Source organism: Gymnogyps californianus, chromosome 9 (genome assembly GCF_018139145.2).
Source record: "Gymnogyps californianus isolate 813 chromosome 9, ASM1813914v2, whole genome shotgun sequence".
NCBI classification, from domain to species: Eukaryota; Metazoa; Chordata; class Aves; order Accipitriformes; family Cathartidae; genus Gymnogyps; species Gymnogyps californianus.
This window is the reverse complement of record NC_059479.1, coordinates 21,086,835-21,109,706: the sequence shown is the minus strand read 5'-3', so window position 1 is coordinate 21,109,706 and position 22,872 is coordinate 21,086,835. Positions and strand designations below refer to the sequence as shown.

The following is a 22,872-nucleotide window of genomic DNA, read 5'->3' as shown; positions in this document are numbered from 1 at the left end:
CAACTTGAGGCCGTTTCCTCTTGTCCTATCACTTGTTACTTGGGAGAAGAGACCAACACCCACCTTGCTACAACCTCCTTTCAGGTAGTTGTAGAGAGCGAGAAGGTCTCCCTTGAGCCTCCTTTTCTCCAGGCTACACAACCCCAGTTCCCTCAGCCGCTCCTCACAGGACTTGTGCTCTAGGCCCTTCACCAGCTTCGTTGCCCTTCTCTGGACACGCTCCAGCACCTCAGTGTCTTTCTTGTAGTGAGGGGCCCAAAACTGAACACAGGATTCTATTCGAACACAGGGGGACGATCACTTCCCTAGTCCTGCTGGCCACACTGTTTCTGATACAAGCCAGGATGCCATTGGCCTTCTTGGCCACCTGGGCACACTGCCGGCTCATATTCAGCCGGCTGTCAACCAACACCCCCAGGTCCTTTTCCGACAGATACGAGTGGAATGAAGAAGATAAGGACCAAGGAGACAATTCCAAGAGAATGAAGTAACTTCAGAAGGCGGCCAGCCCAGCAACAGTGAAAATCAATAAGAAATCAAGAGACCACTGACTAGAATTAAGTGATTGAACTTGGGGATCGGGTGATGGGTGGTACGGGTGTAACTGAGAAGCGTGAATTTGGGTAGGGGTCCCTCTGTGGAGGCACCCAGCTCGAGCTGTCACCTGAGAACTAAAACCAGAGGAATTGGAAACCTTCACTCGGACCTTAGATTAATCAGCAGGATCCTAGGGTCAGACCCTGTTACAGTGGCTGGTGTGCGTAAACCCATAACATCAGAGAGTTGTGATGCAAAGGTGTGTGCGCGCGTGTCCAACAGCTCTTCTGACTTGCATTCACGACTGCCAGCTCAGACCATTGCGCCCAGCCGCAGTCCTTTTGGCTTTGTACGTAAGCGTGATCCCCAAGCAGCTGTGAACATGGTGCCACTCAATTAGAGCAGGGGGCACCTGACACACAGACGCTGAAGCTGATGCGTGGTCTGCTGGGAAACTGTCCGGTGCAAAGCCACTGTGCTCACAGGTTATTAAAACAATTAGCAATTTTCCATATTATCAACTTTACCTAATGATATTGCACCCAGTTTCCTCAGTCAGGGTCAGATTCTAGCAGAACACAAGGGCTTGCTTGGGAGAACTGCTAAGCAGCGAGAACAAAGTTTGCAGGCTCATAGCCACATGGCAGTCCAAAGGGCACCCATGAAGAGCATGTCAGCATCCCTCTTTCTCTTTCCTAGAATACTTTTTTTTTTTTGAGACGGCTCTTGTCATGAAAGGTGCACGCAACCATTTGTAGGCTCAGGCCAGTGATGGTTTATACGCATGATGCACCCCTAGGATTACGGCAATTGGCTCTAAACCGCATCCAAAGAGAGGACGTATAAGCAAGATTCTGCAACCTTCAGCCAGAAAAACAAATTACCCTGTCAGCTCAAGGACAAGACACAAGCAAAGAGAAGTTTTAAAGATCCCTGAATTGCAAATCACACTCAAAGAAACCTTGGATGGTTTCTGTTGAAACACAAAGATTGTCCTTTGCCTGCTTCCTGAAAACTGGGGGCTAAAATTAAAGATATTTACCTGGTCAGGGGAGAGGGGGAAGAAAAAAAAAAGTTGAACACTTATATTTATGGGTCTTCATCAGCTTGCCCCATCACCCATCATTAAGTTGTGGCACGTCTGCACACGACTGAACAACAGTCCACCGGGAAGGTGGACTAACTTGATAATGTTCAGCAAGGCAAAGCTGGCATTAGTGTGCATGCCCTGGACGTCAAGCAAAGAAACACTGGCTCCTGTCTTGAATGGTAGGTGTTACAGAGCTCTCTCTGGCTCTTTGCTCGCTGGATTTGCTCAGGACTGGACTAAGAAATACATGTATTTACATGCTCGGTGTGAGGAATATTCAGTAGCCACAGCAATGACTATATACTGGAAATAACTGCCGTACAGACAATAGGGTATGGTGACATTTCCTACAACTAGAGAACAGGAGACAGGTACTTACTTCCCTTCTTGTGGTGACTGGAATGTGCTTCATTTTCGGTGGCAGGACACGGGGGGAGACTGAGCGAAAGACCTGCCGAGGTGCAGCCATTGGCCTCAAAGAAACTCAGCACAAACAGCTAAAAAAAAATACTTGGGTTCATTTGTGTGTAGTGCGAGTCGGCCAACCAGTAGCCAAAGATGGAGAATAAACACACACATATTTACAAAAGCGCTGAACACAAGAAGTGAGAATGCAGCCCTGGCCCGGGTTTGTGGTCAAACCCTGAGAGCACTGTAAGATCCACCCCCGTGCAGGCTCCCAGGAGTGCAGGCAGGAGCTGTACAGAATTTTACGTAGGTATGGTTATTTTTTTTCCTTTTTCTCTTTTTTCTTAAATAAATAAACTTTTCTGTGCTTCTCAAAGTTCCCTGACTTTACTGCTGTCATGTTTCTGTCCCAAAACACATTAAAACCACAGCGAGCTATCGGGTCATTTTCACGCATCTTCATTGCAGGGATTGGAATCATAGTCAAGCTCTGGATAGGGTTTTTTAGCATTTAACGAGTTTAAAAATGAAGACAATTAACTAATCTTTTAAAACCTTAGAATGAAAGTGTTTGAAACCTATTTACCTATGCATTTTGCAACAGAAACAGCCTATTTCTAATACTTCCAAATATATATATAACTAATTGCTTAATCTGAGGATAGCAGTCAGAAAACCCGAGATAGTTCCAGAGATTTTATAGTATTCGTCTCTTTCCTTTCTGCAAGGTCAACACTATTGTCAATCCTAAAATACTATGTGAGCCCGTAAATAATGTACAAGACTTGCCCCTCTCAGGACTGGCGTGGTGGTGGTGTTTTTGGTTTTTTTAAAATATATTAATATGCCTCTTCCACATTTCCTATCAGAGTCGGGAGGATACAAACACAGCTGCCATCTTTCGGTATCTAGTGACTGAGAATTCAGTGCCAGAGACTGTCTCAAGCACAGAGCCACAGGGTGCTAGAGGTGCGTTTCCCTGCACGTCAAACAGTCTCAGCTAGGCAATTACAGTCCATGTTGAAAACAGCCACTAGCAGAGATTATTTCTGTTGACTCCTGTCTGCCTCCCGGGAATTTTTTTTAGAAGAAAAATCTCTAGATTTGCTGATGCAAAGAAAAATAAATACAGTATTTAATAAAATAAAAAGTAAGGCCTCTTATTACAGCAGTTGTCTTTAAAAAGCCAGTGCCAACAATATTCTGTATGCTGGGGCATGCACTGATCACAAAAAAAAAAAAATGATGATACCATTTGATTTTCCTATTTTTCATATCTGTTATCTTCCGGGAAGTTGTGGTGGTGGGTTTTTTTAAAGTAGGGATGCTGAAATACTTACAGGTAAAGAAAATAAATAGGAAAAAACCCAGTCAAATAGTGTAGTCTGTCAACATAAGTATTTATATTATATGTCCAGCAAACGTGCCATAAAAAAGTGCTTTCCTTTTAAAGGACGGCTGTCCGTTTTGGGGGTAGGAAAAAATAAAAGCTATACTGGAAGCAGAAACTGTCACTTGTTTCTTTGCTTCTTACATGGAATACAAACATGTTTCATTCAGGTGAATGCTTTACAAATTGAGGGCAGCCCGTATCGAGCCCAAATTACTCTCTTTCTCAAGAAAGTCTCTCCCCCAGATAGATAGCTTGAGCTGACAGAGAAAAATGGGACCTCACAAAAGAAACAGAATCTTTTGAATAGAATAGAACAGAACAAAATCATTTAGGTTGGAAAGGACTTTAAGATCATCGAGTCCAACCGTAAACCTAACGCTGCCAAGTCCACCACTAAACTGTGTCCCTAAATGTCACATCTACATGTCTTTTAAATACCTCCAGGGGTAGTGACTCCACCACTTCCCTGGGCAGCCTGTTCCAATGCTTGACAACCTTTTCGGTGAAGAAATTTTTCCTAATATCCAATCTAAACCTCCCCTGGTGCAACTTGAGGCCGTTTCCTCTCGTCCTATCACTTGTTACTTGGGAGAAGAGACCGACATCTACCTCGCTACAACCTCCTTTCACGTAGTTGTAGACAGCGAGAAGGTCTCCCCTCAGCCTCCTTTTCTCCAGGCTAAACAACCCCAGTTCCCTCAGCCGCTCCTCACAGGACTTGTGCTCTAGGCCCTTCACCAGCTTCGTTGCCCTTCTCTGGACGCGCTCCAGCACCTCAGTGTCTTTCTTGTAGTGAGGGGCCCAAAACTGAACACAGGATTCTATTCGAACACAGGGGGACGATCACTTCCCTAGTCCTGCTGGCCACACTGTTTCTGATACAAGCCAGGATGCCATTGGCCTTCTTGGCCACCTGGGCACACTGCCGGCTCATGTTCAGCCGGCTGTCGACCAACACCCCCAGGTCCTTTTCCGCCGGGCAGCTTTCCAGCCACTCTTCCCCAAGCCTGTAGCGTTGCATGGGGTTGTTGTGACCCAAGTGCAGGACCCGGCACTGAGCCTTGTTGAACCTCATACAATTGGCCTCGGCCCATCGATCCAGCCTGTCCAGATCCCTCAGCAGACCCTTCCTACCCTCAAGCAGACCAACACTCCCACCCAACTTGGTGTCCTCTGCAAACTTACTGAGGGTGCACTCGATCCCCTCGTCCAGATCGTTGATAAAGATATTAGACAGAAGTGGCCCCAATACTGAGCCCTGGGGAACACCACTTGTGACCGGCCGCCAACTGCATTTAACTCCATTCACCACAACGCTTTGGGCCCGGCCAGCCAGCCAGTTTTCTACCCAGTGAAGCGTACACCCATCCAAGCAACGAGCAGCCAGTTTCTCCAGGAGGATGCTGTGGGAAACAATGTCAAAGGCTTTACTAAAGTCTAGGTAGACAACATCCACAGCCTTTCCCTCATCCACTAAGCGGGTCACCTGGTCACAGAAGGAGATCAGGTTAGTCAAGCAGGACCTGCCTTTCACAAACCCATGCTGACTGGGCCTGATCGCCTGGTTGTCCCATACGTGCCGTGCGATAGCACTCAAGATGATCTGCTCCATGACCTTCCCCAGCACCGAGGTCAGGCTGACAGGCCTGTAGTTCCCTGGATCCTCCTTCTGGCCCTTCTTGTAGATGGGCGTCACATTTGCTAACTTCCAGTCAACTGGGACCTCCCCGGTTAGCCAGGACTGCTGATAAATGATGGAAAGTGGCTTGGTGAGCGCTTCCGCCAGCTCCCTCAGTACCCTTGGGTGGATCCCATCCAGCCCCATAGACCTGTGTGTGTCTAAGCGGTGTAGCAGGTCACTAAGCATTTCCCCTTGGATTATGAGGACTTCACTCTGCTCCCCATCCCTGTGTTCCAGCTCAGGGGGCTGGGTACCCAGAGAACAACTGGTCTTACTATTAAAGACTGAGGCAAAGAAGGCATTAAGTACCTCAGCCTTTTCCTCAGCCTTTGTCACTGTTTCCCCCCACATCCAGTAAAGGATGGAGATTCTCCTTAGCCCTCCTTTTGTTGCTAATGTATTTATAGAAACATTTTTTATTGTCTTTTATGGCAGTAGCCCAATTAAGTTCTAGTTGGGCTTCGGCCCTTCTAATTTCTTGCTGCATAACCTCACAACATCCTTGTAGTCCTCCTGAGTTGCCTGCCCCTTCCTCCAAAGGTCATAAACTCTCTTCTTGTTTCCCGAGTTCCAGCCAAAGCTCTCTGTTCAGCCAGGCTGGTCTTCTTCCCCACCGGCTCATCACATGGGGATGGCCTGCTCCTGCGCCTTTCAGATTTCCTTCTTGAAGAATATCCAGTCTTCCTGGACTCCTTTGCCCTTCAGGACTGCCTCCCAAGGGACTCTGTCAACCAGGCTCCTAAACAGGCCAAAGTCTGCCCTCCGCAAGTCCAAGGTGGCAGTTCTGTTGGCCCCCCCCCCCCCCAACTTCTCCAAGAATCGAAAACTATTATTTCGTGATCGCTACGCCCAAGAGGGCCTCCAACCATCACAACACCCACAAGTCCTTCTCTGTTCACAAACAACAGGTCCAGTGGGGTGCCTTCCCTAGTTGGCTCACTCACCAGCTGCGTCAGGAAGTTATCTTCCACACACTCCAGAACCTCCTGGACTGTTTCCTGTCTGCTGCGTTGTATTTCCAGCAGACGTTCCCACCTTGTTCAGTTCCACCTGCAGAGCCTCATACCTATTACACAAGGGCACCTGGGAAGGTGGGGTGGTCACAGAGGAGATGCGCCTGCTGCGTCGGGCAGGAACTTGTCACCATTGCCTCCTATCCCTTGAGTCACCGTGTTCAGCCAGGTGGAGAGGACAGGGAATCTTCCATATCATGCGCCCTGTCTGCCTGTCGGGCCTGTCTCAGGGAAGGTAGGGTGCGATTCCAGTAGTGTCTGTCTCTGTCGGACTCCCTGATATTCCTCAACCTCCTCCCGGAGCCCTGTCACTAAGCGGAGGAGTTCCTCTACCTGGGCGCACCTCCCACAGCTGTGCTCACTGCTGCCGTCCGGTACTGGCAGAAGAGCAGGGCACAGCCTGCAGCCTGACGCCTGGGGCGGCAGCATGTTCCCACCGCAGCTCGCTCTGGGCAGCTGCATCAGTCGTGGCGGGTGCAGAGCTTAGAGAGGCCGTGGCTTGCTGCTGGGTGGAAACCATTGCTCCCTGGTCGAGCTGGCAGAGCTTCAGCATCCTTCCTGCACGCCCTTCCGCGCCAACTGCCGTGCCACCCCGTTTGCCCACCCTGGTCCCTAGCACTCCCTAAAGGCTTCTTTTGGGGGGGGGCGGTTTCTTGGCCACTGATGCTCCTGGTCCCGCCCAGGTCCCATCAGCCGATGTCATGCGAGTGGCGGGCTCCCAGCAGCTCTCTCTGCTCCCCTGAGGTTTCCCCGGTTCAGGAACCCCCGCTGTGCACCGCGCTGGAGCGCTCCGCTGAGGATCGTGCCGGCACCGGAGCTGCTCGCCTCGGCGACTGAGCGCTAGCGTTGGTTACACCGCGTTTAAATCTCCCGCCGTTGCTCCTGGCCCTGCCCAGGTCTCCTCAGGCGCTGTCGCGGGAGCGGCGGGCTCCTGGCAGCTCTCTCAGCTCCCCCGGTTCAGGAAACGGGAGCTGCGTGCCTCGGCACGTTATTTGGGCACCTGAAAATCAGACCTGTTGTGCTCCCCAGGAAATCAGGAAAGGTTAATTCATACTTAGCTGTGGTAACTCAATGAGCATTGCCTCCGTCTGTTGCCTCAGCCAAAGACACTGGGACAGACAAAGCGAGCGAGGGTACGTTAGCTGGCAGTATTAATGACAGTTGCAACACAAAGACTGTAACTAAATAAGAAGCCAAAGCCAAACAAGCTAATGGCCTAATTCAAGAATAGCCCAAGCACCCTTCATTCCTACTGGCAGAACATGAAGGTGGTTAGTACCTTAAAGGCTACTTAGCCTTTTCCAGGACCAGGCCTAAACATGAAGATCTACAGCAGAAAGCTGTTTTACTCTTTTTTTTTTTGCTCACTGGGTGGGTGTTGCTTCAATTGCTGCTTTGAAGGTCTTTGATTAGTTGTACTACTAACATACAGCAACAAATACTCCATGCAAATGCTTGTTCTGAGTGAAGCCACATTGCGTTTTTCTTTCAGAAATGAATAAATAAAACACAAACTGCATACTTAAACTATTCTGCTCCCTTACAAATCAGTTGACTAGTCAAGCACAATCCTCAGTCACATCCAGGATTCCCTCTCTCCCAGCAACTCACAGCTGCATTCAGCAGTGCTTGCTGTACACAGGACAGCAGAAAGCAGGCTGGCTTGATGCCTCTAAGTATTTCTGCAATCCACTCTGCATTTCACACGTTTGCTCTCGCTCAGTGCAGAACTCCAGGTTTTAATGTGCTTTCTTCCAGAGCTGTCTGCTGCACTGGCTCATGCATCTCTAAACTGTGAAAGTTGTCACTCACTCGCGTCAGCCTCAGTTTCCACGGCAGAACTCGCGTGCCTACAGGACACTCACCTGCGCACGAGCCTGCGGAGCAGCCCAGCTCCCTCCCCCTCTGCCGAGAGCGGCGCAGACGCTACTAACCTTTCCCAGGAGCTACAAGATGACCAGGAGAGCAGGCATCCTCAGAAGTGACAACACCACTCAGCTCTGTTTTGCCCTTCTCTACTCCCGCACAGACACAAGATGGCTAGTCCCACCAGTCTGTGCATTTCACAGCATGGCTACGATTCACCTCGGGAGCAGCTCACTGCCAGTTTGGCTCTGGTACAGGATGATTAGTCCGGTCCCAGGAAGAGGCAAGCACCCAGTGCCGGTCTGCTGCCGCTTGCTGCTACAAGTGCCTTCTTCCAGCCCGGGTCTGCGGATGCTGAGGCTGCTCTGTGCTCTGCAAGGGGTCTGCTGGGGCTCAGCACCAGGCAAGGCTAGGCCCGCTCTCACCTCACATTTCTCTTACAGCTTTGCATCAGACGAGCCCTTTCTGAGCACACTGACTGATCTTTCTGCTTTTTCATTTTAGTAAGACTCTCATCCAGGCAAACAGATTACAGTTAGTTATACAAATCAAATTGTCAAGAACTGAAACACTATATATTCACAGTTGAAAGCCTGTATCTCAACAGGATGTTTTGTCTGCCCCACTCTTGATTCGTTTTTGGTTGGAAATGCAATTTCACTTTCTTCCTCATCTAGAAGTACCGTGGCTGGGCAACTACCAGCGAGTGGGCTGTATTCAAAAGGCAGTGCAGTCTGGAGTTTATGAATGAAGGAGACCCTTCTCCAATTCCAAACCATACCAAAAAAAACCATAAAAGGGACTTTCCATCTTTAAGAAACAACTGACAATTCAAAAGTGAATGTACAGCTTATTCACAGGGTGAGAAGGAAGGGAATCTTCCAACTGAATTTGCTTTACCTTAGAAATGGTTGAGGCAGCAAAGCATTTTCGGTCATTACCTCTCTGTCTTAAGCCCTGTTTCATCTTAAAAATAAATTAAGGAGCCAGAAAGCAGGAAGAAGACAAATGATAATTTTTTACTCCTTGAGGGACTGGGTTGTTCTCCCTCCTACCACCATGACTGTGACCGTTGGTTTGTTCATCCATCCATCTGTCCTGCAGCACAAGAGTTGAGGTTTTATAGAGTTTTTGTTCTCAGTTCTGCTCTGAGCTGGCATGGGAGAAAGCCGGCCTGAAGTGCTAGCGGCTGCTGTTCTTAATCGCTTCCTTTGCTGCAATGATCAGAGGAGTCAGGCTGGAGAGAGGCTTGGCTAATTTTAAAAATGGATGCTGCCCAAAGGAAAAAAAGAAATGAACCATTACTTTCCAAACTCAGTTACAATACAGGCTCAAGCAGTATTCCTCTGGTTACCAGGAATACGCAGAAATAGGACTGAGGGGACCACCTGCATCTGTGTCTTCATGTCCAGTACCTTGCTATTACAGGCAAACATGGCCCATAATCCTATTAATCCATTTATCAAGGTGTCTTCAGCTTGCTGGGATTTTTGCCCTGCTAGCGCTCTGGGAATGCTGCTTGCTGTCCCAGGGCCTTGTTCCTTTCAGGAAACTCAAAATGTTTACTTAGGTTCCTGTTTTCTAAAGACATGGGCTATTTGAGTTGTCAAAAAAGACGAGGGGCATAAGCCATTCCTCAGGGAACTCCAATACCTCTAGGAAATGTTTATCCCAGTAGTATTTAGGCCCATGTGTTGTTCTGAAGGCCACTGAGGTACAGGTTTTCAGCACCAAGACAAGAGCAGGGAGACAAGTGACAGAGCACTGACGGACTCAGCCCTGGGTTGCAGTGAGAGCAGTGTCTACCATCCCATCCCCTGCCCCTCCTGTGCTGGCTGGCACCTTCACAGCAGGGACGGCCAAGTGGCACGTGCTGCAACTCCCGATCTGCCACAAAACCTGGCAGTAAACCTGTATCAGTTCTCATCTACTCGACTGTGCCAGGCAGCAAATGGAGCTGTGACAAGTCCCACTCAGCTGTCCCTGTCTCGGTGGCAGAAACCTCTAACAGTGGGGCTCAGTGGCAGAAACCTCTAAGAGTGGGGCAGGATGGACAAGCCGGGGCCCCTCTGATGCTCACAGCGAGCACCCCACAGCCCCATCCTTCCCACAGCCAAATCTCTGACTGCTTGGCTGTGACGGATTTCATTGAGTTCCTCCCTGGTCATATCTCTGTATACGGTAGTCACCAACACCATTTCAGGCCTCCACACCTGGCATCATTCCACTTCAGTTATTTTGCCACCATGTAAAGCTGAATATACTACCAAAATACAAAACAGGGCCACAAAAATGATCAGAGGGATGGAACACCTCTCCTATGAGGAAAGGTTGTGAGAGCTGGGGTTGTTCAGCCTGGAGGAGAGAAGGCTCTGGGGAGACCTCACTGCGGCCTTTCAATACTTAAAGGGGGCCTATAAGAAAGATGGGGACAAACTTTTTAGTAGGGCCTGTTGCGATAGGACAAGGGGTAATGGTTTTAAACTAAAAGAGGGGAGATTCAGACTAGATCTAAGGAAGACATTTTTTACGATGAGGGTGGTGAAACACTGGCACAGGTTGCCCAGAGAGGTGGGAGATGCCACATCCCTGGAGACATTCAAGGTCAGGTTGGACGGGGCTCTGAGCAACCTGATCTGGTTGAAGATGTCCCTGCTCACTGCAGGGGGGCTGGACTAGATGACCTTTAAAGGTCCCTTCCAACCCAAACCATTCTGTAATTCTACTTATTTTTCATTTGAAAAGCACCAAGACTAGAGACTAATATGAGGGGGTTCCATCTGATGCCTTCAAGTTTAGGTGATGAGACAACTGTGACATGGTACAGCTGTTTCACTTGCAGTCGCTTCGCATTTTACCTGCAGAAGTTCCTTGGCAGACCCTCGCCTGTCCACGTCCATCTCCAGGCAGCAGTTCAGAAAGTCACGAAACACAGCGGACAGTCGCTCGGGGTTCTGCAGCTCTGGTGTCCCGTTCGTAGCTATCAGATACAGCGCCTAGAGAAAAAGGAAACACGAGATTCCACCTGTTTCTTTCATATCCGTAACTGCTCATAGAGACCCCGTTTTCAAGGTCCAGTCTCCAGTGGCAGTTTCTTCCCTGGCAGAGGGTTAGAGATGATTTTTCTATACCAACAAAGAAACCCCCTGATGCAGCCACAGCTATTCCAACATCAAAACGATCTTGCCTTGACAGCTGATTTCATTGGCTGACCTAGTTAGTATGAACTACATCAGCAAAAGCACATTTTGCTTCTCCAAGTATTGACACTAGCTTTACAGGCTATTTTAAAGAGTGAATTTTGTCTAACTATATTATTTCAAAGGATTATTACATAAAATGCATCTCTGCAGTGCTCACTGGTCTCTAAAGTACAGCCTCCATGAAACAAAGGTAGTCAAGTTTTTTGCTCTGTTCTTGATAAAAACGGTAACTGGATGAAAAAAAGTAAATCCGTCAGCTTATTCCTTGGAGAAAGAAACAGGAACGTTTGGAACCTCATTTTCAACACAGACAAGTTGCATGCACAAATATATTATGACGAAAATGCATAACTGGGCAGACAGGAGCCACCTGCAACTATGTCTTTCAGCAGTCTCCAAATTCCAGATCAGCTTCCCTTATGTGGTAAAAGAAAAACTTTTAACGGTCTAATCAGAAAAATGAGTAATTCCATCCCTATGGCAACCCTGTGCTAATTTTGATACTCAAGCAAATACATTAATGATGTCCCCATCCCAGAAATTGCCCGGGAAGAAATGGGAGGTTTTGGCAGTTGGGTTAGTGAAAGCTCAGGCTTGGTGACATGGAGAAAGTGGCTTGGGCTATGGAAGAAATACGTTCACTAAGTATTTCAGCAAAAATGGACAAGAAGCAGAACAGACTATGTTGCCTTTAAACGATAATCTTCATGTTTCAGGCAAGCTTCCCAGTGAGAAGAATTGGGGGGTAGTTCATCTCTCACAACCACTGCTTTAGAAAAGTTTGGCTTTTTTTTTTCAGGAAAGATAACATTAAATCTACTACACTTGTTTCATGTTTTCAGGGTCATCTTCACAGACAGAAGAGCTGGAACAACTTAAAACCCAAAGCAAAGCATTACCTGAGAATTGGGAGTATTCGTCTGTGTTAAGGGTTGACTCCTCTGTGAATTCCCTTCCGTGATGTGCATAAACATCCAGCTGCTCATCTGAATGCACAGTCATTCTGTGCACACAGGCCTATCCAAACACTTGAAAATTCCAGCCTTTCTCCTCTTCAATAGCATCTAGCCTAAGCTAAGCTTAAGTTTCTTAAGCAAAGCCAAGGACACGCACTTCCATGCAGCTGACAGTGTTCATGCAGATTAGCAAGTCTTCCTGATATTCCTTAGGCCAAGTAATTATCATGTAATTTTGCAAAACATAGGGTGAGCATTATCCACTGTGGTTCACTTGTAACCAAGGTCTAACATGCTGAGCTAGAGAGATGAGTTCATTCTGCTTTTGCAAGATGTTATTTAGAAACATAAGACAAACATTTTTAACTATTCAAACTTAAACTTGCAGAATATGTCTACAATATACAGTAATAATAATAGAAACAGGCCTAGGAGTCGTCCATAAAAATGTCTGCCATGATAATAACAGCTCTGCGCTACTGGCATTTAAATAGACCGTGACCAAATTGACTTTGTTATTATCATCTTAAATACAGAGGAAAATTTCCAAGCCTAAAAAGGCAAATGAACTATCCTAGAGTAAAAACAATAAAAGGAAGTTCCTTTACTTTTCCCACAACATAAATGTCACAGAATCAGTCTTATCCTGTCCATCTGCAGCTGACCTCAGCCACCAGACACAGTGGTGAGCTGGAGTGCCTGTATATGTTTCAGTTGTGCTACCTGAGGGATGTTACTTCTCCTGCAGTAAAGGAATACAGCACCGATGTCAACCTTGGAAATTTTGTTCCAGCTACGTTCACCTGACTGTGAAACAGGAGTGCCAGGACAAATGGAACTCTTTTAGTTGCTTGTTTCTTCACAGAACATGAATCATGAGGAAGAGTCATCTTCAGCTAGGTACTGCACCTTTTAAATATTTCTACGACAATAGAAAAAAGTCTATGGGAAGCTGAAATACCTTCTTATCATATATCTTTTGGTTTCCTATGATACAGCCGGCAAAGAAAAACAAGTACAGTACAAAGGAAATGAGTGTTTGCAGTAGCTGCAAAGGGGCAATAAGCTCATTAATTTGTTTAACGTACCAAGAAACAAGAAAGGATTCAGCATACAAATATAGCTGCAGTCTGTGAAAACGATATCCTAAAGTTATCCAGGCCACCCAGATACATGACAGAACAATATACAGATGATTTAGAAGCCTGAAACTGTAGAAGATCCACAGCATTTGGAAAATATGCTACAGTTTTGAGGAAAACTGATGCGCTGTGGTTAATAAAGGAAAAAGCAAACAGAAATGCTTAGGGTTTGGTTTGGTTTTGTTTTTAAATTGAAACTGGGGAGGTCCAACCTGCATTTCAAAGGATATTTATCGCATCAGTGTTTGTCCCTCAGGCCCTAGGCATATGCCTGATGGAAGGAAATCACAGTGAGAGAAAACAAATACCATCACAGAAATACCCAAGACACTCATGGCTGGAAAATGGTTCATTCCTGTGAGTTCTGCATAGGCTGGAAAGAACCTGAGCAACACGGCATGCGTTTGCTCTACACATGGAAAACAACAAATGCATCTACATTAAGACTGCTGTTAACTTTACGATTAATGATCCTTTAATACCCTTATAATTTATTTATGTATTTAAATTAGCATCAGTAACTGAAGCTCCTGCGTGCCTTCTATTATTAAAACAATCATTCATAAAAATGAAAGAGCACTGTTTCAAGGCTTTGCAGAATTCCCTGAATGTGGTCTAAATGTGACTATTACACCTAACAAGTACTGCGTGCCATCAGCCAAAAAAACCTTAACTGTAAAAACAGGTCTTGCTTATAAGCTCTCCTGTTTGGATGCAGCTGAGACCTCTCACTGAAGTCTCTGATCCCACATGCAACAGCAGACGGATCCTGTCCCTGTGGGGGTTGATTTACCTTAATAAAACTAGCTGATAACTGGGGAACTTCAGGCAGTCCATCACAAGCTGTTCACTGTTCCTAGCTCAGGGGCAACAACCTCTGCAAAAGAGTCCAGGAAGCTAATACAGATGGTACCAACTTCAGATGCCTGATTTTAATCTACTGCAATTTTACTCAGACACCTGAAGATGCCTTGAAGCTTTAAGTGTTCAAGTTGATCTTAACTCCAGCAGGAGATGAGGCACGTATGGAGAAAAAGAGCATCTCAAATAAGCTGGGTAAGGGCAGGGATAGCTGAATGTGAATTTGGTCAGAGGTAAGAAATCCCATTATCTTTCTAACAGATGACCTGAGGCTTCTCGAGGAGCCCTAATCAACATCTGAGGTTAAGGAAGCAGGGAATTTTCAGCATCCAGACCAGTAATGCTAATTCTCTTCATCTGTTTTTGCTGCCTCATACAAGGCAAATGCATTTTTTTGCAAGGGTCTTCCATGGAAGCGAGTGGAATATGGGGTCCTCTCTTTGCAGGAAACTGAAGGAAAACTGGTGATGTGCAAAAGTCTCTGCTGGTAAAACTGGGCTGCAGTGACACAGGCCTACTGCCACCCTGCCAGCTATGGTGCACTCTGCTTATTCACCATCAGTCTGAATACAAACCTGTTTCTTTCTTATCCCCCCTCATGAGGTGGCACAGTGCACACCGCTCCACATGTGTGCACCGGAACCAAAAACCCCAGGGCACCTACCAAACCAAAAGAAGTCTCCCAAGAAAACTCAGGAACCTTTTTTCAAAAGCAGTGGAAGACTGAAATTTGTATAATTGTTGTATTCCTTTCTTAAGTAGCATGGCTGGGGGTATTTCCTGACCATTCTGTTGTTTCTTCTTGCAGTCTGCAGTACACAGTCTGGGTGCCACAGACTGGAGAGATCGCAGCCTTACTGGTATGAGAAAAGCTAAAGGTCATGCTCTCTTTTAATTCTAGTCTTAACAAAAATTATGTATGTATACACATAGGTCAAAATTAATTTCCTCATAAATTCCTGCATCCTATCAGGAATTAACTGTGCAGCAGTTAACTTTGTTTCAGCTATCAGTCATGAGGTTTTATCTTGGTATACATTCCTTCACTGTTACACACTCATGTGGTATAAGAACTGGTCGTTTCATTTTAAGGAATTAGGATAAAACTGAAAACTTCAAAATGTTAAGAATACATTAGTTTACTACAAGTATCTGTGCTAAAACATACTTTTAGAAATGTATTTGGTAATAAATAATTATGGCATTCCTATAACCAGCGACACTTCCTGAAAGGCTCAGGTAAGCAATCGGCACTGATCTGAGTTTGAAAAGACTTCCCTGCCTGCAGATACAGTTGAAATGCTTTTCATAAAAATTCCCCAATTGGAGAAACTTGCTGCTGAAAAATTCTTGTCATTCAGAGATACAGCTCAAAGAGAGTTCAAAAACTGCGTGAGAAATTTCAAGCATCGTTGAAGGCAAAAATGGCACATTTCTGAACTGGCTACATGTCACTTCTCTTTTGAGGTTCTCCCATTGACGTAACCAAAGCTACAGTATATGCTGATACGCTCCAGTGACATTTTTAGAAGCAGGCCTTGGTGGAACTAGTTCAAACTGATGTGACTGGGATTTTGTCTGATGGGAGACAAAACATGGGACACATTAGAAAGACAGTGGTATCTGATTTTATTTGCACCTTACCCTGAGAGGATTTTCATTAAGGTAAGGAGGTTCTCCTTCCACCATTTCTATTGCCATGATCCCAAGTGACCAGATGTCCACTTTGGGGCCGTATGCTTTTCTTGTCACCACTTCTGGTGCCATCCAGTAAGGAGTCCCGACCATTGTGCTCCGTTTACTCTGCTCAGGGGTGATCTGAGCACAGAAGCCAAAATCAGCTGAGGAGAAAAACAAGTATTGTTAAAGCCAGCTTGAATGATGAAACCAAGCAAAAGAAATCCCCGCTATATGCCTGAGAATGCGTTGTTGAATGTATCTGGAAAAGCGGCCATGCTCTGTTTACTCAGTGCTGTAGCCAAGGAAATATTGAATTGGCCACTTAAAAACCCCCTCAAGTTTCATGCAGTGGTTTTTATTCACTTGAAGCTTTAGATTGTAACTCCCTCCCTCTGGAAGGGACATACACAAACTAAAGCCACTCCTTACCCCTTTTTCCTTTCTATACCTCTCTGCACGTTGGAATTGTGCTCTTAGCTTGCAGCAGTGGTCAGTGCACTACCACAGGCATCACTTTTGGGTAACTGCCAGTCAGTCAAAAGCAGCCCCACACAACATCCTGGGAACGCTGCGCCTGACCAAGAATACCTACTCAATTTGACAGATCCGTCCATTCCAAGAAGAATATTGTCACTTTTGATGTCTCTGTGAATCACTTGGTTTGAATGAAGGAAATCCAGTGCTTGCAGGCACTGATAGATAAAAAAGAAACATGAGGGTAAAAATTAATGGGCTGATTTCATCACACAAGAAAGGAAATGGCTCTAAAAGATTTAATTTCTAGATGAATTGTGAGTAATGGCAGAATATTGTGCTGTCAAGACGAATACCTTTCTGCTTCAACACTATTAGAGTAATAACTTTCTAAATGAAGGCATATTAGCTTTTGAAAGAGAAATGTCAGTTATTGTTACAGACTATCCCCTGAAAGCACAGACAGAATGACTTCTGCTGCAATGAATGTGCTATCTCCATCCATATGACAAACTATTGTTTGCCAAAAAAGAAAAAGTCCCTTCCTTCGGTATGAAGTGGATCACTTTCGGGTGGGAGGTTGCATGACAAAGATTTTTTTGTTAGGCTCTACAGCAGATTTGGAAAGAGCACGTTAGTCATTTTTCAGAAGTAAACACCATTTTGGGTGGAATGCTATCCTTTTAAGCTGAGGACTGTGATAAATGAGTCTCTATTTTTCTTTGCTGTTATTTTAAAATTCTGCCACCAGCATGTTTGCTTTTACAGGCAAGGAATGCAGTACAGATATGCTCCAGGCAAATGTTTAAAGAGGCAAAGTTGAGAATAGTAAAACTGAAAAAAAAAAAAAAGAGATAGTACAATAACAGTATGTAAGAGTACAATAACAGAGTATAATAAGTGCAGTGATACTGGCAGGCAGTTCACTTAAGATGCTCCTTCTTCTCCATATTATAAAAGCAACACAGAAACAAAGCTCTGAACGTGAATCACTCATGTTCTTACCACCTGTTTAGAAGTACCATCCTGTCCAAGTAATCGGAAGCACACACGGGATCCCTTACCTCCCTACAGACAGCTGCTATCTGTCCTTCGTCCATACACGTCTCTGTAACAACATCGGTTAAAGAGCCTCCAGCCAAGTATTCCATAACCACCCAGAGTTCATCACCAACTAGGTAGCTGAAAGAAGAAAACAATGGCATTGAGACGAATGTGCATAGCTAAATTACCTTATGAAAAAGACTACAGTTGATTGTCGTTTCCAGGTCACTTTTAAATGAAGACAGAATAAAATGAACAGACATTCATTCTAGGCTATACAGTACTTAGAATCTGTGCAGTCTAAATGAGAAAGGCACATAAGTGAAAAATTAGACATCTTAGATGGCAAGCAAGTGAAAAATGCAGTTTAGTAATGGCAAAGATAAATCTTGAACCAGGACATATCACATCATCTGGTTCATCATCTTAACACATAAATTCCATGATTAACTCCAGGAGCAAGGCAACACGACTTTCATAGTTGTCCATGGTAGAAGGGTGTGTACCACTGAGGACAGAAATTGGTCAACAGTTTGGAAAACCTTACATAAAATACATTCAGAAACAGGAAAAACAATTTAAAAACTGGCAAATTACGTGTTTCTGGAAACAAGAACCTAGTCTTCCTGGCATCCACAGCAATGGAAAATAGTGGGAACAGCCCAAGAGAAATAATTTCTATGATGATTTATCAGCACTTATCGTAAGACACAGAAAATATGATCAACTTAAAAAAAAACAACCAAACAATAAACCAACATGGAAGTAGTGAACTTACAGGCTGTTGTTTTAGTAAGATATGGCTGATCCAGGTTTTTGAAAACAGTCTTCAAACTATATATGCCAGAAAAGATTAACGCAGACAAAATGCAATCTCCTCCCATACATTGTATATGAGTAGATAAATAATAAAGAGGTCGATTTTCTGCCAGTGACCAAAGGGGTTTTTTTAATCTTTGGCTTGCAGTATGTAAAAGAACATTCACATGATAATACCAGAACTACTTACCTGTCTAAATAGTTAACAATATTGGGGTTTTTATTTTCCCTCATGACCAGGATTTCATTAATAATTAGTTCCTTTTTGGGCTGTTGTTGGAGATTCATTTGCTTTATGGCCACCTAAAATGACATTGAAAACCATTAACTTGAGTGGTCTGTTGCACGAGATCAGAATGAACATGGAGTGAGCATTTTTAGAATGACATAGCAGAGCTGTGCCAAACTGTCTTGTTATTAGACATAAGAGCTCGGTAACTTACATTACATTACCCTATTTCTCTGCTAGCTTGGGTGCTAGTTACAGGACACATGGCCATATACATTTTGCCTTGTAAAATCTGTAAAAATGGTCTTTAAACTATCAACCACAAATCTCTAACAACACCCTCTGGAGCTACATTTCTCTCAAATGGCCTTAGTTTATCACCACTATTATTACTCACGCACGTTTTGCAAGCAGGAAGTGATTTTGTTACTGTGAAAATATATAAAAACAGCTGGTAATACTTTAGCAATTGTATGATTTTTGATCATTATTTCAGCAACTGCTGAAATGACTTCTTGACTTGACTGCATAACTGAAAGAAAATACGTACATACATTACGTATAAAATGCTGTACTAAAAAGATCATTAAGGTTACACAAAAAAACCCCAATCCTAGCACCTCCTAACTTCTTGAATTTTGATTTGGCAACTCTAAATAACATTCTTTAACACAGTTTAGATTTGCAATTATTTGCAAAAATAATCCATTCTACAGTATTTTATGGATACACCCAGGGTTATAAGCAGGGCTTAGGGCTTTTAGGTCCCTTGTAGACCTCTGTCTAAGAGCAGTTATAAAGTGCAGCACTGCAGGTGGATGAGAAACTACCAGTAAAATTGAGATGTATTTGCTGACAGCCAGAAATGATAAATCAGAAATCTTAGGCTGTAGCCCCAAAGAGCAACAGGATTCTCTAAGACACCACCTCGCCTGTTTATTACTAATACGATCACTTTTGCTCTGAACTATTGTAGCCATCCTGCCTCTGCCTCATCCTGGCTCCTCCACCCAGTCCCATCTTCCCCCAGGGCAGCCACAGTCTCCACTTGAGCTCTTCATCCTGGCCTCCTTGCTGCGCCCACTTCTGCCAGCCCCGTCCCTCTGGGCTCAGCCCTACTGCCCTCCCTGCCATCCAGCTCAGCTCCAGCCAAGGACTCCTACAAATACATCTTCCCCAGCAGTCCCAGAGGAGCCCTCCTACCCGACACGCACCCTGGGGGGAGATGTGGCCCTGTGGCTATTTAAAGTCTGCCTCTTGTTCCCTCCGTACGCAATTTGGCCAGCCTCCCCCTCTGTCTAGTCCTGCTCTTGACATGGCACAGAAGAGACCAGCCCTCCCCTCTCATTCCTGGTTTTCTAGCCAGATTTTCAGGCAGAGTTTGTATATATTCAAAAACTCTGGCTTGGAAAAGGAAATGAACGTTAACATGCCACTTTAAGTCAGCCACTACAGGGACTGTCAGAGTTAACACTGCTTTCCTTCAAGATTTGTTTCTCACTCCCCTGGCGCCCGCTTCCCTGTGACCAGTTCACGGGCTGTAATGGGCTGTCACTGACACCGGACCTAAACACGACTGTATTGTTTAGGAGAGATCTTTGCTCTCGATATACGTCTTCTCATTTGTCAGTGTGTGTGTTGACCAGCTTCAGTATGACTAAAACACAAAATTGCGTCCTAAACATGATCTCTCCTTAATTAGGTCTTGCCTTATACTTTGAAGATGAAACACATGATGGAAAAAATGCTAAATAGTATTACTGCCTGAAGGCGTGATTAAGATAAATTGGGACTGAATGATGGTAGCCTCCATCAGCTAGTTGATGCATTAATGTATTTAGCAATTAAGACAGAGCTAGTGTGTCCTTCTCTGAAAGATACCGCTTCCCTCCTTGCATTCTTTCTGGTAGTTAATAAGGACAAAGTCTGTCCAAAATTAAGCGACATAATGAAGCTATTTATTCCTCACAGCAATAAGGGAATCTGTGACCACCCCGAGGGTTCTCCTGAGGCCTCTCATTATGACAGATCTTTAGATTTTACAATTTGTATTGCTAACCGATCTATGGCCAGGTCCACAGGCAGACTGTATGCTGTAAATGTACAGAGTTAAATTGTATATATAGACTAACATTCTCTGTAACAGCACAACTTCATGCACACATGAGGAGAACATGAAGGGAACAGAGATATAACAATTTCTAAACCAATACATTTACACTGGCAATAAAAATTATATAGTTTCTATCAGGCCCAAAAGCTTGCTGGGATTTCTTTACAGATTTCTCTCAATTAAAATACCCATTCGGGGATGATGTAACATGGTACCAGGCCGGGATCAACAATACTGTGGAGAGCACCGACCTGTTCTGAAGACAGAATATGTAAAAAACCAATTCTCTTACAATTGGCCTTAAAAGCCATGGGTGAAGCATCAGCCCAAGCACAGAGAGCACCAAGGCTCTTACTGATTCCAGGGGGGCCCAGGACCTCCCCCAAGGAATTCGCAGGCACCTTTTCAGGCATTAATCAACACCTCAGTGTAATGGTTGCTGGCAAGTGGATGGCCACAGTAAGTGTTCAGTTACTGAGGCACATAACCATATTGCCCTCAAAGAGCTTTCACTGAAAAGCTGAACACAGCAGATGATGTATTTTGCAGGCTGACACTAGTCTGCGCTTAGGAGGAACAGCCTTTGCAGCAAAGATCTACTGGCAACCCGAAAGCCCCATCCACAGTTCGCACCAGAAGGGAAAGCACCGAATACCTGCAAAATCTGCTGGGACTGTGGACACTTACCTCCTGTCCTGTGGCGATGTCAATTGCTGTATAAACAGTTCCCGATGCCCTAGAAACAAAACAGCAGCGAAGAGATGAGAAGCAGTTTAGTCCCTAGGAGTGAAAGCAAGCCCAGACAGGAGACCTCTGCCGCCTCTAGTGTTTATAAAACACTTCTGTTCATCCACTCCTTCAGCCAGCAGCGCACAGCGCGGCAGCCCACCAGCCCTCTGCCATGCAGGGTATCCAAGATAAAACTTATGTCCAACATGAAGAAAAAGGGCTGGTGCAAATCTCAAATGTACATACTAAATTATTTTAGTTCAAATCTTACGGGGAGGTGCCTGTAAAAACTGGAAAATAATATATTTAATTATTTTTCAATTTTCTCCAGTTTTGCTTTGTTGGGTTTTTTTTTTTCTTTTTTTTTGTGTGTGTGTTTGTGTGTTTTTTTCCCAGGGAATGTAACATACAGTCTAGCTGTGCCTTCTCAGACCTCTTACTTGAATCTGCTGCAACATTCAGGCAGCACCATGCAGTCATTCTGAGAACCCTGAATACATCACAGCCATTTGAGGAAAGGATCTAGACGCAGCTTTCTCCAGCATGCAAGGAAACTATTCTCCAGCCATCCTGCGAGGTCACAGCTAGAGCAGGTTAACGCATATATTGTTTCACACACAAATGGAGAACTACTCAAAACAGAGGAACCTTAGACAGCTTCTTTGTGTGTCAAGAGCCATCAGCAGCTGCTTCTGTTAGGTGCACCAGACATGAAGGACTCTTCACGGTGTCTATGTTTTGCTTCTGTGGCAGACATAGGTTGTGTTGTAGAGCCACCAGAAATAAATGGCATGCTCACCTGCAGACTAGAGAGTGTGGGGTTTTGTTTGCCGTCTGCCTCTCGTTAAAAGAGGTTCTTCCCCTGTAATGATGCGAAGGGCCGGAAAGGCCACGATCAGAGGAAATCCCTTTGGGTTTAAAAGCAACTGCGGCCTTGTAAACCCTAATGGGGCTTCCTTCTGAGCTAAACCACAAGTTTACACTGCCATCATTTAAGAAGCCCACGTCTGCATGGGCAGTGAAGCAAAGGAGAGCCAGGGCGGGAATTCTGAGAAGCAGGAACACGCATCCAGCAAGTGTCCCACTACCTGAAAATGCCAAAATCAGTTTGCTCATTTTTACATGATCTCCCGGCTTGTTTGTTTACCTGCAGGCTGAAATATTTCTGAAGCATTTTAATTCAACAGGCACTTAATTCAACAGAGACTGTATGTCTGTGTTGAGAACAATGTTCTCATTGGGCACGCTATGTATTCTTTTAATATAAATGCAAATGCATTTTCCTATGACTAATTGTCGAGATTAATCCAATTTGTTTTCATAAAAAGCCAACACCATTTATTCAGACTTGCTAACACTGTGCTGTACCTCCTGAGCAGAGTCCTGTCAGGGTTTATTTAAAAACAGCTATTTAAATTAGGATGCTCTTGGTATGCTCCAGGCCATCTGTGAGGAGTTTAGATAAAGGTGAGTAATTTAAGTAAAGCTGTGAATTAATTGCAAGGGCTCTGCGATTCTGCATTATGAACTTTTACTTCTAAGCAACTATAATTTCTGATCTGTATCTGACTTTTAAATGCTTCTGTAATATCTTGGTTTTAATGCAGTTAGGCAAGTACCAGGGCCCACAATTA

The 22,872-nt window shown here is 44.9% G+C and overlaps 1 protein-coding gene across 2 annotated transcripts in view; it reads right to left on the bottom strand.

Moving 5' to 3' along the window:
* Positions 1–8,986: 8,986 nt before the first annotated feature.
* Positions 8,987–22,872, bottom strand: part of PAK3 (p21 (RAC1) activated kinase 3) — a 38,055-nt gene continuing 24,169 nt past the window's right edge. For both annotated transcript variants that reach the window (XM_050901516.1, XM_050901517.1), the window contains 7 exons: positions 21,197–21,245; positions 18,358–18,470; positions 17,369–17,486; positions 16,423–16,522; positions 15,795–15,991; positions 10,847–10,984; positions 8,987–9,260 (listed from right to left, as the gene is read on the bottom strand). In XM_050901516.1, the coding sequence (XP_050757473.1) occupies positions 9,171–9,260; positions 10,847–10,984; positions 15,795–15,991; positions 16,423–16,522; positions 17,369–17,486; positions 18,358–18,470; positions 21,197–21,245 (805 nt within the window). In that variant the 3' untranslated portion in view covers positions 8,987–9,170. The remainder of the gene's footprint in view (positions 9,261–10,846; positions 10,985–15,794; positions 15,992–16,422; positions 16,523–17,368; positions 17,487–18,357; positions 18,471–21,196; positions 21,246–22,872) is intronic.